We start from the raw sequence: 15,537 nt of genomic DNA, 5'->3' as shown, positions 1-15,537 counted from the left end.
GGTGTACTGAATCATCAGTACTTAAACCCATAACCCTACTTTCTGGTAAAGTCGCAGTTGAGTAAAATGTTGATATTGGGATAGATCATGCACAAATGTATAGACAAAAGTGGAATTCATATTCCTCCTTCCTCAAGGTCCCCAAATGTCAAATCGTGTGGACATGAAAAAGGGGCCTTTAATTTACATACCAAATTTCAGGACTGTTCCAGAGATTTTGAGGTTAGTCCTAATCCGATTGTGGTAACAGAAATAACAGAATAGGGAACTCTTTTATCGAATACTGACGAAAACAAAAATTTTAAAAATCGAGCGAATTAACAAATTCGGCACTATATATTATATTACGCTTAGCGATGATAAAAAATACATTACAATAATTCACAATAACGAAACACACACACAATAATATTTAAAATATTGAATTAAAAAAAAAATACAAACAATACAAAAACTCTCACAGGGTTGCACTTTAAGATTAATTATATAATTATTTATAGTAGTAATTTTATTTTCTTCTATATTTTATATTCTATTTACTTTTTAATTTTTACTTTTTAATTTTTTCTGTTTACGACAGGCAACATGGCAATGATATATATTCATATAGTTAAGGGTGTGGCTCATTGACAAATAACGTGTCAAATGCTAGTTATTGATATTGTTGCATTACAAACTTGTAGACTGAGCATGTAAAAATAATAAAAAATAAAAAAATTACCCCCATTAAAATATACCCGGACCCGGGTATGTCCTTAAACTACGTCCAAAAGGACCCGGGTATGTCCTTAAACTACGTCCAAAAGAGAGGTATGGGCACTGTGAATGACATCTCGCTTTGTGTAGTAGGGCACAGGACAGCGGATGTCATTCCAGATCTAGAGCAGAGCCCAACTGGGGAGGTACCTCAACCTTACAGAAAACCGCAGCCAAATAACACTAGACCCTACTAATAGTGTTGTGTTCCTGCCGGTGAGTAAGGTTGCCAGAGCTCGAGGGAGAGGAGTGTTAGGGTCGGCAACGCGCATGTAACTCCTCTGGAGTTGCAGGCGTACATAGGCTATGGAGACTGCTTAACATCAGGCGGGCCGTATGCTTGTTTACCACCGACATAGTATAAAAAAATATATATAGCGCAATCGATTCTCCTATCGATTCTGAACAAACTGTTTTTAGGTTTTCAGTGGGTCATGAAACACCGTGTATATTCCATCCAGCCAAATAATTAAAAAAGTTTTTTAGTGAAATATCGTATTACTAGCTTTTGCCCGCGACTTCGTCTGCGTGGAATTAGTAATTTGGGTATCTTAATTCTTAAACAAATCTGCTTTTTAATCCATCCTTTTTCACCCCCAAATTGGTCCACACTATACATTTCCACCCCATATTTTACACCCTTAAGGGATGATTTCGGGGATAAAAGTTATTTTATATCATTTCCCACAGCTCAAACCATCCCCATACCAAGTTTCATCTATATCGGTTGAGCGGTTATTGATTCCCCATACAAATTTCCACCCCCCTTTTCACCCCCTTGAGGGGTGACTTCTGGGATAAAATGTATCCTATGTCCTTCCCCGGGAATCAAACTATCTGTATACCAAATTTCAACTAAATCGGTTTAGCGGTTTAAGCGTGAAGAGGTAACACACAGACAGACAAACAGACTTTCGCATTTATAATATTAGTATGGATTTAGCATTTTAATAAAAAAATGTCAATTAAATACTTACTTTATATCATGTAATAATATTTTTTGTACGTAATAAATATTTGATGGTGTAATAAAAAAATATATCTTTTTTTACATTGAAACTGTCAATGAGGTTGTTTATGCTACTCAAATAAATATATGTCATGGAGTGATGACGTCACGGTTTGGCTCGCTTCTGATTGGTGTTTCAGTCAAAATGGCAGATTGGGGAATTTTGCACTTTTTTTTGAACATATTAATAATCCTAATGTTTATACTGAATTTGGGACATTTTTTAGAATCATATTAACATATGTTTCTTTGAAACCATTATTTACATGATTCTTTGATGCTGTCATTATGCCTATTACCTATACAAAATTGTAATTTTTTTTTGTGCTGTGTACGAATGACATGTAAGTACCATAGTGATAATCTGTGATATTTTTCCGACCCACTCTCGCCCCAATCGCGCCATAAAATGTTTCATGATTTCTGGATGAAGCCAATTGAAAATTCAATTGATGTCATTGGTTGATTAATTTCAGAATATCATTGCTTAAGCATAATTACAATTATTAATAATTGCGTGAATTATTCACCTCTACTTGTAAGCAATGTTTTCTTGTCTTAAACTTAGTTCAAACGATCCTTTGCTTATCGATCAGTTTTATACAAACAGTAGATATGTTTTTACTAGTCGGATTTCCATGCAGAACACTTAGAGCTGAAGTGATAACTGTGATCATTTGCGATCGTTTACGGAATTCCATTTGCGCTCAACACAATCAATTCGATTGTTTAACGCAAAACTGCCGTTAAAGTGCGAATACAATGATTATTTTGTGAAAACATTGTAGCTCTGATGCGGTTAAGCCTGCCGAGTTGGTTTAACGAAATATCGGCCTCCGTGTCAGCTTTAATACATTATAGTGTTAGTTTTATTGCCAGCGCGAAATACGCTAACAGCATAATCGCCCGATTTACACGTCCATTTTGTCATTAAAATGTAATTGCCAATCAAATTATCTTTATTAATTTAAGTTTGTTATTATACTTATTATTAACGCTAAAAGCTCAGACTACATTACGAGTAGCACTTTCACGACCATCTTGCAAATGCCGAGTTGATTACTTCTTCTCGTTAGTTAACTCTTTTAATATCTGTATAAAATGATCTCATTAATTTATTATCAAATTCGCATCAGTTTCATGTCAACTTATTTATTCACTACCACTACCTAACTACACAAACGATTTGTACAGGATTTTCATTTTCAAATGTAACGATTTTTTCATGATTCATGAATTTTCCGTCTTATCTTGTTACCATTTGATACGAGTAGAATCGCACACTACACAATTAATACATACTCAAAACACACATGAAAATGGCATATTCTCAGTCAAAGAAAGTTTATTGTCCTTGGTTAAAAAACCAATGCTATTAATTTTTAACAAGCAGAAACGTCTGCACTCGATGCTATTAAGCTTAGAATAAATTTAAAAGTGGAAAAATTACTGCCTTGGGTGAGACTTGAACTCACGGCCTCTGGATAAATTTATTCTAAACTAAACCAATGCTATTGGTTGATTCCCGCACGTCTCCTCTCATCTCCGCTTCTTCTATATGTATAGATTCTAGGGGAATGATATGAATGCGAAGTAAGCATCGATTGCAATGCATACATGCAACATACTTATGCCCTCATTTTGTTGCAGGTGTTGGCGTCAAGATGGAGCACTTCCAGGCGGCGCTGGATCCTCGCAAGCAGGAGCTGCTGGAAGCGCGCTTCCTAGGCGCCAAGGTTAGAACTACCATCATCAATCCTCTTTATGCTTCTGGAGCATAGCATGCCCCCAAGACGACGCTTACGAACTTTACTCTTATGGAAATGCTAAGCAGACAATTTTTGAGCTGTTATTTTCCATTATTTGGTTTAAATAATGGTGTTATTTAAAACGTTTGCCAAATGTAAAGAAATTTGATATTTATATTTACTATGAATTCGATTTTTGGTAAATAAAAATATCGTGAGAAAGCCGGGCTACAGTTCAGTGATATCCAAGAATAAAAAGAGTAAATTTACCTTACAGCTATAAGAAAACATATTTTCCAATTCGGGCATCGTAAAAGTATTTATGTGAAGAAGGACCATGAGGCATCTTATACTGCAATATATTAGCAGTGTTTATGTGCGTAACAAGTGTTGTAAACTTGAGGATTCGCCGTGTTGTCCTATAGATACAAAATCAACGCACGCTGTCAACATAGTGCGTTCCAAAGAGCTTCGGTAACTACTCATCAGCAGAAACACAAAATTACAGCATGCTTGTGGAATGAGTTATATTGTATGTGGTTTTGTGGTCTGTAAGGTGTGTTTGTTTGCGCGATAAGCGAGATGACATTCCGATCATTCGATGTGACTGCACATTAACATTTACTGGCGTTGGTTTAATTGTGTAAAATCTCATGTAATTTATTTTTTATATTTTGCGATCGTTATACCGGTTCAGTTATGCCATCTGGTTTATCACTCGGTATTAAAACACTGGCTAACGTCACTCGATTATGGCCGCCTCGCGTATACGCTTACGATGAAAATGGCCGCGTTTCGCGACAATAATACCCGAATGCTTGAGCAGATTGCAAATTATGTATTTGTTATTCTTAAATAGGTACCTACTTATTCCATCAACCGTAGAGTCCGGTTAGTATGACTTCGCTTATAACGACCAACCTGTTTAAACGACGTAAGTATAGGCACATGTTTGGTTTTAGTATGAACTACTATGAAAGTACAACCGTTTATTACGACTCCGCTCATAACGTCCGACCGCTTTTAACGACGGAAATTCGTCTCATCAATTCTGGTTACCTAATGCAATGTTTTGGTACCTTCGATTTGGTGCCGGATCTGATGATGGACACAGGAGGTGGCCATAGGAACTGTGTGATAAAAAACGCAACGTAATTGAGTTTGGGTTTGTTAGAAATGTCTCAATGAGTATAAGTTGCGTGTTGAAACAAAAGTACACAGTCAGCGATAAAGGCTTGTATCAAAATTTAAATTTTTGACAAAAAACTTATTTAGGTATTTTTTGATTGTCGATATACGATTGTCATCTTGATTATACATCCCCAAAAATTACGACGAATTCGAGTAATTTGCGGATGATAAGTGAGTATGCGTACAAAAGTGGCTTCTTCCAACAATCCAACACACAAGTCTCTCAAAATGTTGTAATACTAACGTAAATCAATATTTTAATTGAAAGGTTTGATTGGGGTGGGGTATATAGGAAAGGGGGGCCGTTCTTGGGAGTGAGAACATTTCAGTACGACGTAATATCAGCGGTCCCTTGGGTGTCGTTATAACCGGACTCTACTGTACTTCAAGCAACGCCAACAATGAATCGTGTCATAAATTCCAAGTATAATACATACCATCGGTCTCGTTGCTTTCGTAAACAAGCATGCTAATTAATTAGCTGGTGATATTGCTCAAACACGGATAGAAAACAGTGATCACAAATCTCAACAGTAGTTTTAGATTGTGTTAGCCCACCTGGCTTCAACACGGCCGCTTCCACGCATACCGCGGCGTATAATCGTATATACTTACCTATGCGCGCGTATTGTGCTCTCAAGCCATGTATTCCCATTTCCCTTCGTGCCGTGCAATTCGCCTCGGACGAACCAATTTAAGTGCCATTTTTAGTTTCATACAAGTTGTATTCGGTTTCGAGATAACATTTACACTGGTCTTTCGAGTCGATGGGCTAAGTTTGCTATGGTAATATCAGGGCAGCTTGTGATGTGGTAGATATGTAATTCCATTATGTCTCACCTCCGCCCTTCCACCCGCCAGTCATTTCCCCGTTTCGTCCTGCGTGGCGAACTGGCGACACTTGGCCGGGCCAGGCTCAGTCAGGCTATCGGATTGTTACCACTCGCCGGCTAACGTATTTGTTATTCAAATGATCTTCGTTATTGCTCACGTTTTTCTTTTGTTTTTAAATATTTTGTCAGTATCGTGATACTTGTAATTAAAATAAAACATGGTCACCTTGAAAATAATTATCGTTTTTACGATTTTTATACCTCATTATTAAGCAGTAACAAATGCTAATTTGATTCGCGTTATTGATCGCTTGCATTGGTGGTTGCGATGCGAGTGGGTATGTATGCTAGCATTTCGTCACTCGAACGACAAGATGGCGGCAGACATAAATAGTCTGCCTGCCAGCTAATATACGTTTCACACTTATCGACCTACAAAAACTTTACCGGTAACTCCGGCACCTGTTTTAAATCTGTTTTTCTAGTTTTTGACTATCATCAGATCATCACATTAGAATTAGGTAGGTGTTTTTTTTATTAGATACAGATAGTCATGGATTGTACAAGGGAATGATGATGAGGTTTACCGCGGAGCTGACATTATGTGACATGCCTTTAACCCAACCTATCCGTGGTTGGGTTGGGTACGACCAAAAGTACCTATCTATTGTTTCTGTCACGTATTACGTAGACATGTATAAGTAATTAGGTAATGAAATACTTATGATACTTTATGGGTAGACGTATGAATCATGTGCTGCATTTTGCAAGCGTGGACTGAGGGCAGTGACGCGTGTTTGCAGGTCAGCGCAGGGGAGATAGAAACCCAGCGGGCCCCCGATTACAAGATTTACAAGGCGGTGAGTTATCTATTTACATATCTACAGCCCATCTGTGGGCTAAATTGTAATACATCTATTTAGAAATACCTTTGACTTGTTAGGTGTGTATACGGTAGGCTAATGCATATCAACAGCATGTCTGACATTGAGCTTGCCATAAAATTTAACAAAATATGAAGCATCCTACACAAATATCTAGTCCTGTTGTACAGTATTAAGCTCTAGTAAAGAAAAAATGTATAGCAAGGGGTTCCGGCGTCTATAATTTTTGGCCCCCTTTCCTCTAATTTTATGGGAGGTCAAAGACGAAAAAAACCGGCCAAGTGCGAGACGGACTCGCGCACCGAGGGAGGGTTCCGTACTTTTTAGTATTTGTTGTTATAGCGGCAACAGAAATACATTTTCCCCTCACTAGCTCGGAAAGCCGTCTTTTATCCTTTAAAACAAGCGGGGAAAAACGCATTTATCCACTAGTGAGGAAAGTAATTTGACCTTGGATGGAGCGTGTTTATGTAGGTTGACAGATAACAAAACGTAAAACGCTCATAATAATGGTTCGTTCGATATTAATTATCATTAAATAAATGGTTTGAGAATCTAATAAAAAATACCAGATTTAGCTTTATTTAATGATTTTAAGTCATAAACCTTAAAATTCCATAATAAACGTTTGTTTTTTAATAATTATGTTAAATATAATTCTGAACGCACAAGTTAAGTCGATGCAATTTCAAAATGCATAATTGACATTTCATACGTCAGAAATGTCAACATTGACAATAAATTTTTTACTTTAAAACTTCTCACGTAAAAAGTATGTACTGAATTTCGAGATTATTTTGTTATAATATCGTAAAAAAATGAGTTGATTCCAGTTGATGAAGATGATCTAACGCATGTGGAGGTTGCACTTTCCTCGCTATAGTGAGGGGAAAAGTTTTGTGTTACACACGGGTGCAAATGTATTTTACTTCTCGTGTGTTAAAACACTCGCGGGTAAAATACAACTTTGCACCCTTGTATAACAAATAACTATTTCACAGATAATTTCAACTGTCTAGTAGAGCAAGCTTGTAAGGAGTTTTTTGTTGTTGTTTCAATTCATTATATCATTTGATACAGCCATCTTACTTAGTCTACTTACCTTCTTTTGGTCTTTCAGATATATCTTTAAGGGGTTGGTATATGTGGGAAGGTATTGTGTATTGACTTTTTGTTAATATTTTACCAACTTCATAATGGAGCGTTGAGCTTACTCGTCGAATCCAGCATCTCTCTCATCTCTGTGAGGACTTTGGGGACGAAGCAGTCCTATGAAAATTTGCACAAAAATTAGCCATAATCCGTTATATCTCATTAGCTGACGTGGCTTTATTGTTACGTCGAAAATATTCGTCAAAATTCGACGTGTGGACGTAGCTAAGGTCGTGATACCATACATTTATCATTTAAAGACCACCTCTATACCTCCCGCTCACCTTGATGTCGATTATGCTTTTGTCAGCAAACACCCGTGTAGTCGATATCGGTATCGATTCACCCTCGTTCATGTATTACGTTGCTCTGATTAGGCACGTTGATTGTCGATGTTATCGTGACCGCTACATTCTACCAATAATATTTATAAATCAAGTTATAACTTACTCCATTTAGTCGAGTTTATCGCCGTGAGCTCCGTTACAACACCCAGTATAAATAGCATATAAATAGCGCGTACAGAATAACATTCATTATCGTACGTAGGTACCTATTTGTGGCCGAGATACGTTCCCTATCGCACTCGATATTGAATTAGGTATACGCCTCGGGTACAGTTCTCTATAAAAACATGTATGCATTTTTCGCCTCCTTCGTGCAAGTTGGTGCAAGTGTCCACAGGTAATACGGATATTGATTTGAAATAAAAGTTTAATTAAAACAAAACCCTAACGGTTAACCTAACCTAAAACATTACAAACAAAATTAACATAAAATGCGGTCTCAAGATCTCAATCAAATACTGTTGTTCAAAAACGAATGAGAGAGTTGCGTTTTATCCACATGTGTGGCCAAGTAATCGAATGCAAATTTTGAGTTGTGTCCTTATGTTGGCTAGTAGAATTGGCTTTTAAATTATGAATTTGAATGTTAAATATTTAATAAATTTCATTCATTTGGATTTGGTTTTGTTTGATATTTTACAGTTAGTATTTTCCTCGCGTTCTCGCGTTGGTGTGGTGAACATTTTTGGGTTTCACTCGGTGGCAAAATGTGTTAAACCCTGGTGTCTTGAAACTCTCGCAACGCTTTAGATTCCACTTTTCGATTTTGGAATCTTTCGCTTGCTCGGATAGCACGGCTCATACGTTGGATTTTATTGATATTATGTATTTGAACTAAAATTAGGTTCAATTACCTTATTGTCTTATAAAAAAAATAACTAAACTTTTGTTACAAAAAAATGGATTGAGGACTGAGGTCTACCCTTGCAGTTATTGTTCTATTGCCAAAGTACCTAGGTGCTTTATGGTACCTACTGACGAGAAGTTTTATAGCATGATGCTATGCGATGTAAATACAGCAACTTTTACGATTATTAAATGCGGTAGCTTGCAGTCATGATGATGATGCGAACGGTTTGGTCGGAACGCCGGTTGTTTGGCCTGTTCAGACTGTAAGCTGCCCATTACAAAACTGTCTCCACGTAGAGCTGGGCTTCTCCTACTATAACTTGACCCAGAGACTCGCAGCAAATACACGTGATCATAGGTCAGATTTATACTAGCCCACGTGTGGTAGCGGTCGGAGTCAAACGCTGACTAACCAGTATAAGTTCGCTCTCTTATCACTCGTAAATGTTACGGATCTCCAGGTCACTAAACATAAGTTCGGCTGAGTGTTTGGCTCGGTAAACAACAGGAATGCGCGGCAAGTTAGGATCGTGAGCGGGGCGGGGTCAGTGACACGGCGCGGGCGCGAGTCGCGGCGCGGAATCGGCATCCCACTTATCTATTACACTACGCACAACCTAAATAGGCCCCTTACCTACACAATCGTACGTGGACTGGCGAAAGTAATTTGGCAAGAAATCGCATGCCGTATACCTACCTACTGTAATTAGATAAGGTGCTGTGGACTAATTCCGAAAAAGTCCGCTCTGAACGTGATAGTCTAAGATACGTTATATATGGTCGACCTTCACCCATACGTCTGACGGATGAAACTTATATTTTATGAAAGAAAATATGTTCCTGAACATAAATAAATAGGGTTACCTAATGAAATATGGTCAAGGCTATTTTTAATAAATTTTTGAAAATAATTTCTTTTCTTCAAATTTCACCGATTTGTCTGACGAACGAAATAAGTTCCCATGGAAAGTATACAACTTCTACAACATGAATAAATTAGGTTGCCTATGTTTTTCCGGTCACTATTATGACTATGAGGTTGCCGTGTTTAAACAGGCGAGTTAAAATCGATAATTGCACCCATGTGTCTGACGCTTGAATTATATATCAAAATAATGGTAATTTTATTGCGAATACAATGGTATAGGGTTGCCTGCAAAAATCCGGTCACAAATAAGAGTTGCCAGGCTTTTAAAGAAAATAAGAAGGAAAAACTTTTAGCGATAACTCAAAAACGGCTTAACTGATCACGATTATTTTAACTATTTTCGAATGTGTTTATTAATCACTATTTTTGTGATTTTTTTCATAATTTTTGGATCAATGGTTAGAAGTTAGAAGGAAAAACCCCTTTTTTTTCTAAATAATTATTTCCGAAATGATTCACTTTATCAAAAAATGTTGTTCAAAGACCCCTATTTATTTTGAAAGACCTATCCAACGACACTCCACACCATAGGGTTGAAACGATAAAAAAAATATTCGACTAGAATAGATTTTGTTATTATTATTGAACCCACTTCAATGAAAGTTTTTATTTCCCCCACTAGCTCGGAAAGTTGTCTTTTATCGTTCAAAACAAGCGGGGGAAAACGCGTTTTATCCACTAGTGGAGAAAGTAGTTTGACCTTGGATGGAGCGTGTTTAAGTAGCTTGACAGATAACAAAACGTAAAACGCTCATAATAATGGTTCGTTAGATATCAATTATCATGAAATAAATGGTTTGAGAATCTAATAAAAATACCAAATTTAGCTTTTTTTAATGATTTTAAGTCATAAACCTTAAAATTCCATAAGAAACGTTTGTTTTTTATAATGTTGTTAAATATAATTCTGAACGCACAAGTTGAGTCAATGCAATTTAAAAACGCATCGTTGACATTTCATACGTCAGAACTGTCAACATTGTCAACAAAATTTTTACTTAAAAACATTTCTCACCGACTCGCTTAAAAATACACAACTTCCAGTTTTCTGTTATAAGTAATATCGTAAAAATATGAGTGATTCCAGTGATGAAGATGATCTAACGCCTGTGGATGTTGCATGTTGCACTTTCCTCGCTATAGTGAGGCGAAAAGTTTTGTGTTACACACCGGTGCAAATGTATTTTACTTCTCGTGTGTTGAAACACTCGCTACGCTCAGGACTCTATTTCAGAACCACTCGCTTCCCTCGTGGTTCAACTATATAATCCTTTCGCTTGCTCGTGTTTCAATTCCACACTCGCGGGTAAAATACAACTTTGCACCCTTGTATAACAAATAACTATTTTTTCAATGCATGTTCTATAAGACAGAAACAATTGTAAATATTAAAACATTGTACTATTATTACCTAAATATCGTTATTTACGATTATTTGTGTATCGTATATTTATAAAAAAAATTATCGAATGTTGCCTTTGGAAACTTAAAACATTCATGCAGTAAGAAAATACGCCTCTTCTTTGACAGGCGTTCCGTTCTATTCAGACAACTTATTAAGAACGGTTTTTCAACATTAAAAAATAAACGTGTTATAATACTTATAATGATGAAGAGGTAAGTAATAAAATATGAATTATGCATATTTTTCGTATTCTTACATTAACAGTAGGTTTTTATGTTGATTACGACGTATAAAGGAAACTAATATCAAAGAGGATATAATAAGATAGAGCGGTACTGTCATAGTAAATTTTGTAACCCCAGTAAATTCACTGCCATCTATCGACACACCTTAAAACTAAAAATGAAGATTTATAAAGATACGATAAAATGTATTTAAATATGGATAAATGTTTTTTTTTATTTGCATTAATTATTTTTGTGATTTTGACCCATGTTCTTTCACTGATATGCGTTAAAATGGTTATAACAAACGAAACCGTCAACGCCATCTATACGACAGTAGGCCAAAGCTAGTAGCGCCCTCTGATCGAGAATCAAATTTTCTTGATTTTCGAGGCACGATTTTTCCTTAGACTGTATCCATCTATTACGGAGTTATATCTATCTTTGCTAATATTAACACTTATCAATAAGTAGTCATGAATTGGAACAAGTAAAAATTTAAAAAAATTGGAAAAGTAAAAAGCACTAGTTCGCGAAAACCAACTTTCCGCACGCTAAACAGCCACGAAAAGTAGCACTTTTTGAGCAACTGTATTAAAAAATACAATTTACAATGCATGTGCTCGAAAACTGCGTTTCCTACGGAGCCATATCATGCGGAAAGTGCTACTTTTCGCACTAGTGCTTTTTGTTTTAAATTTTTTTTACAGTACATATGGTGCTACTTTCTCGCACTAGTGAGGAAAAGAGCACTTTTCGTGCATATGTCGAAAGTTTAAAGGGCCATTTGTACTGTAAAACGTTCTACGATACACGTGCGAATAGGTAATTCGCAACTCGTGCCGATTTAAAACACTCCTTTTAATAATTAAACTTATTTGCCATGATATGTTTTTTTATTTACTCGCACAATGCATAGTAAAACATTGTATGATACACGTGCGTAAAGATGATTTCCGCACTTGTTAAATAAATAATAGCTATTATGACCCAAAAAGTCCTTTCTAAACTTTGTAAGAAAACATCGTTCACCTAGCAGCAAAATCCTAAACTGAATAGGTGTGTATAGGTACATCATTGAATGATAAAATTAGCATTAAACCGCTATCCAATCAACTTGTTAACTCGTTTCATCACTACTCATCTCTCGTCTCATCACTAAACAATCCACTGTTACTAAGCAGCGTGCAGTTTCAGACCGAACCAGACGATATCGCATAATAAGGCCGATGATGACTTGAGACGAGGAAGACGACTTGTGTCTCACAAACATTATTGCGCATTGAGAGAAAGAGAAGTAGCAAAAGCAAAGCGCAGTGTTGTCAGTCAGTTTGCAACTTTGCACATTCGATGCTAAGGGAAATTATAACATGGCGCACACGGCCTCGCCCCGCCTCGGCTACAATGTGCCGTCAAACCTCATTCCACCGCCCAGTTCCGCAGTTATTTTTACACAGCCCGACCTTTCGCACCGGTCGTCACTACACTCCAACAAAATTTATATTTATCTGCGCACTCACTTATACCATCGATCTATAATCACAATACACATTCGTTTAATTTTCAACGTTCGTATTTAGTAGCGTAGAAAAGATGTTAGCAGCAACATGCGGGACAACCGTTTATATCGGCCGCCGCGGAGGCAATGAACGGCGAACGCGGGTGGCGCGACGGCGGCGGGCGGCCAGTCAGCTGAGCGTCACGCCGCCGCGACATTGCAAGGTCCGCCCGAACCGCCTGCCGCGCCAGCCTGACCCACTGCCGCTGCCGAGCACGGTGCTGGCAACCACCCTATGACAAACCACCATAACTTCGAATATCATGTTCTAACTAAATAAACCATAGGTTGTTTTTGAAGTGTCGCTAGGAATCTGAGCGGTGTCATGCCGGTGCGACACGTCACGTTGTGAATGGATCGTTGCGCATGCCCGCGACACACGCCCTTAATATTATTTTATTACTATTTTGTTTACTTGATATTATTGTCTTTTCATTACGCTATAACTATAACTGTGTAAACAGGTACGTCAGACTCATATATTTTACTCTACTCACATTCATCATGTTGAGAGCTAATTTTGTTTTATTGTTTGAGAGAGTTTCTTTAGTTTTATATCGACCGGGATATGGACCGTGATTACCTTTTGTCTTGTATCCCGTCCCGGTCGATATAAGTCTAGTGAAACTAACCGTGAATCATACAAAACTGTTAGTTTCTTTGTTATGTGAGATCTTGTCGCTCTCGAGTCTAAACATTCCTCAGAATAAAATTACTAGGAAGATAGACATAATATCCAGGGGTAAATATCAGAAGTTTTTGTCCTCCTAATTTCTTTGGTTACGTTTTTGACGAAGTGCCTAGTGGACGCCAGCCTTTATAGGATACATTTCGGAGAGTGTGCCGAGGAACTGCACAACCTTATTCCTCCGTCCCATTTTTACCATCGGACATCGGACTACAAGACAAACGGCACTCCGGCATCGCTTCATGGTAGGAACTCCAAAAATACGCACGAAGCGTTTTGCTTCCACATTTCTTATGCGAACTGCCAAGGAGTGGAATGCCCTGCCCGAGACTGTGTTTCCGCATGAGTACAATCTGGGGCTCTTCAAGGCAAGAGTTAATAGGTATCTCATAGGTAAGCGTGCTACCGATAGGGCCCGAAAGAAATTTAGACATCATAAAAGCCGCTCGCTTGTATTGTAATATTATACCCGGACAGGTGTTGTTTTATTATAAAGAACTACGCACACCCCAATATTGTTTTCGAGAGGCTATACTGCTGAACTGAGTTGTATGAGGAAAGGCGCCGCCACTAGGAATAATCAATATTGCAAGCTAGGGGTTCGAAATTGTTCGAATCTCATAGCGCCTCGTCGGCGCTGCACACTTGCGGCTGAAGTTGCGCTGCGCTCTCCCCCTCGCCTCTTGCCCTGCACCCCTCGTACTAGAAAATTAGGTTAAACAGCACGCGGCAACCGGCTGCACACCGCGCCGGAAGAGGGGATTTTGGGCGCCCGCGGAACTGCGCTTCCATTCCAACGAATGCGGGACGGAGATGTGACTGAGTATTGATTGTCCTTCGAACCTAAACCGAGTTTCATGCGATGCGACGCAATAAGTCCGCATACATACCTCTACAACGAGTATAGTTCGTACCCAACGGTTTTTACGCTCTTGGGATTAATATAATCGCGAATTATAAATTTATTATAATAATAGATACGCCTCATTCTCACTACAGAGTGGATTTTCTTAGTGGGTCAGTGAGGGCAGTTACCAGATCCCGTGCGGCTACGCGAAAATGGTCTTAGAAGACCTTCCCTCAGTTTCAAATTAATAAAGATTGGCGTTTACAGATTTCGGAAAAACATACAGAGCGAGAAAAAAGTCGTTTTTGGCAAACTTTGTTTATGCCAATCGAGTCCATTCGTATCCAGTATCATATCAATAGTTTCCTAGGGTTTAACTTAAGTGTACGAAAAATTCACAAATAAAAGAAAACTTTTTCCATATATTTACTATGGAGAAAACGTGAAATAATATAAAAGTTCATTTTCAAACAAATTGTATGGGAAAAGTTTTCCTCGATTGGTGGCTTTTCTAGCCGGTATATTTTTTTAGTCCCATACAAGCTTTTGATCCTCCATAGGAATGGGATCGATTGCCATAAAAAAAAGTTTGTCAAAAATTACTTTTTTCTCGCATCCTATGTTTTTTCCAAAATCTAGTCATACTTGTTATGGCCATTTTTTGCCCGGATGCTGCACTTCATGATAAAAGCAAGCCGCTTTGCACAGTGCTAGTAGGGACCAAACTGAGTGATTTGACCCGCAGCAGCGCAAGTTTCACCCCTTAGGAACAGAGATGGCGCCACTTCTTTAAAAAATATTTCAAAAAATTCTACAAGCTAAACCAATGAACCGATTTAAATGTTTTATATCTCAAATGAAAGCTCATTATATACATTACTTTTAAAAAAATACTCAAAAAATATATACTGATTACTTTCGACAAAAAACGGCATCTTAAGATATTTTTTTTACTCGATTGATAGCTTTTACTTGGTTTCTCAAAAAAAAATGTATGGAACATGAATAGCTTAATGCATGTATATATTACTGAATAAATAACAAGTATTATAAAAAAAACCCGACACCGATACCTCTCATACTTCACGAAATATAAAAGTTTGAATGTGAGTGTAAAT

At 37.5% G+C, this 15,537-nt stretch overlaps 1 protein-coding gene across 1 annotated transcript in view; it reads left to right on the top strand.

Annotated features, from left to right (window-relative positions):
* LOC134742424 (serine/threonine-protein kinase tousled-like 2) overlaps positions 1–15,537 on the top strand; it is a 50,746-nt gene that overhangs the window by 9,743 nt on the left and 25,466 nt on the right. The window contains exons 2-3 of the mRNA XM_063675566.1: positions 3,416–3,501; positions 6,341–6,397. Coding sequence (XP_063531636.1) covers positions 3,416–3,501; positions 6,341–6,397 — 143 coding nt within the window. The remainder of the gene's footprint in view (positions 1–3,415; positions 3,502–6,340; positions 6,398–15,537) is intronic.

Source organism: Cydia strobilella, chromosome 6, assembly GCF_947568885.1.
Source record: "Cydia strobilella chromosome 6, ilCydStro3.1, whole genome shotgun sequence".
Lineage (NCBI taxonomy): Eukaryota > Metazoa > Arthropoda > Insecta > Lepidoptera > Tortricidae > Cydia > Cydia strobilella.
This window is presented reverse-complemented; position numbering and strand designations above follow the sequence as displayed.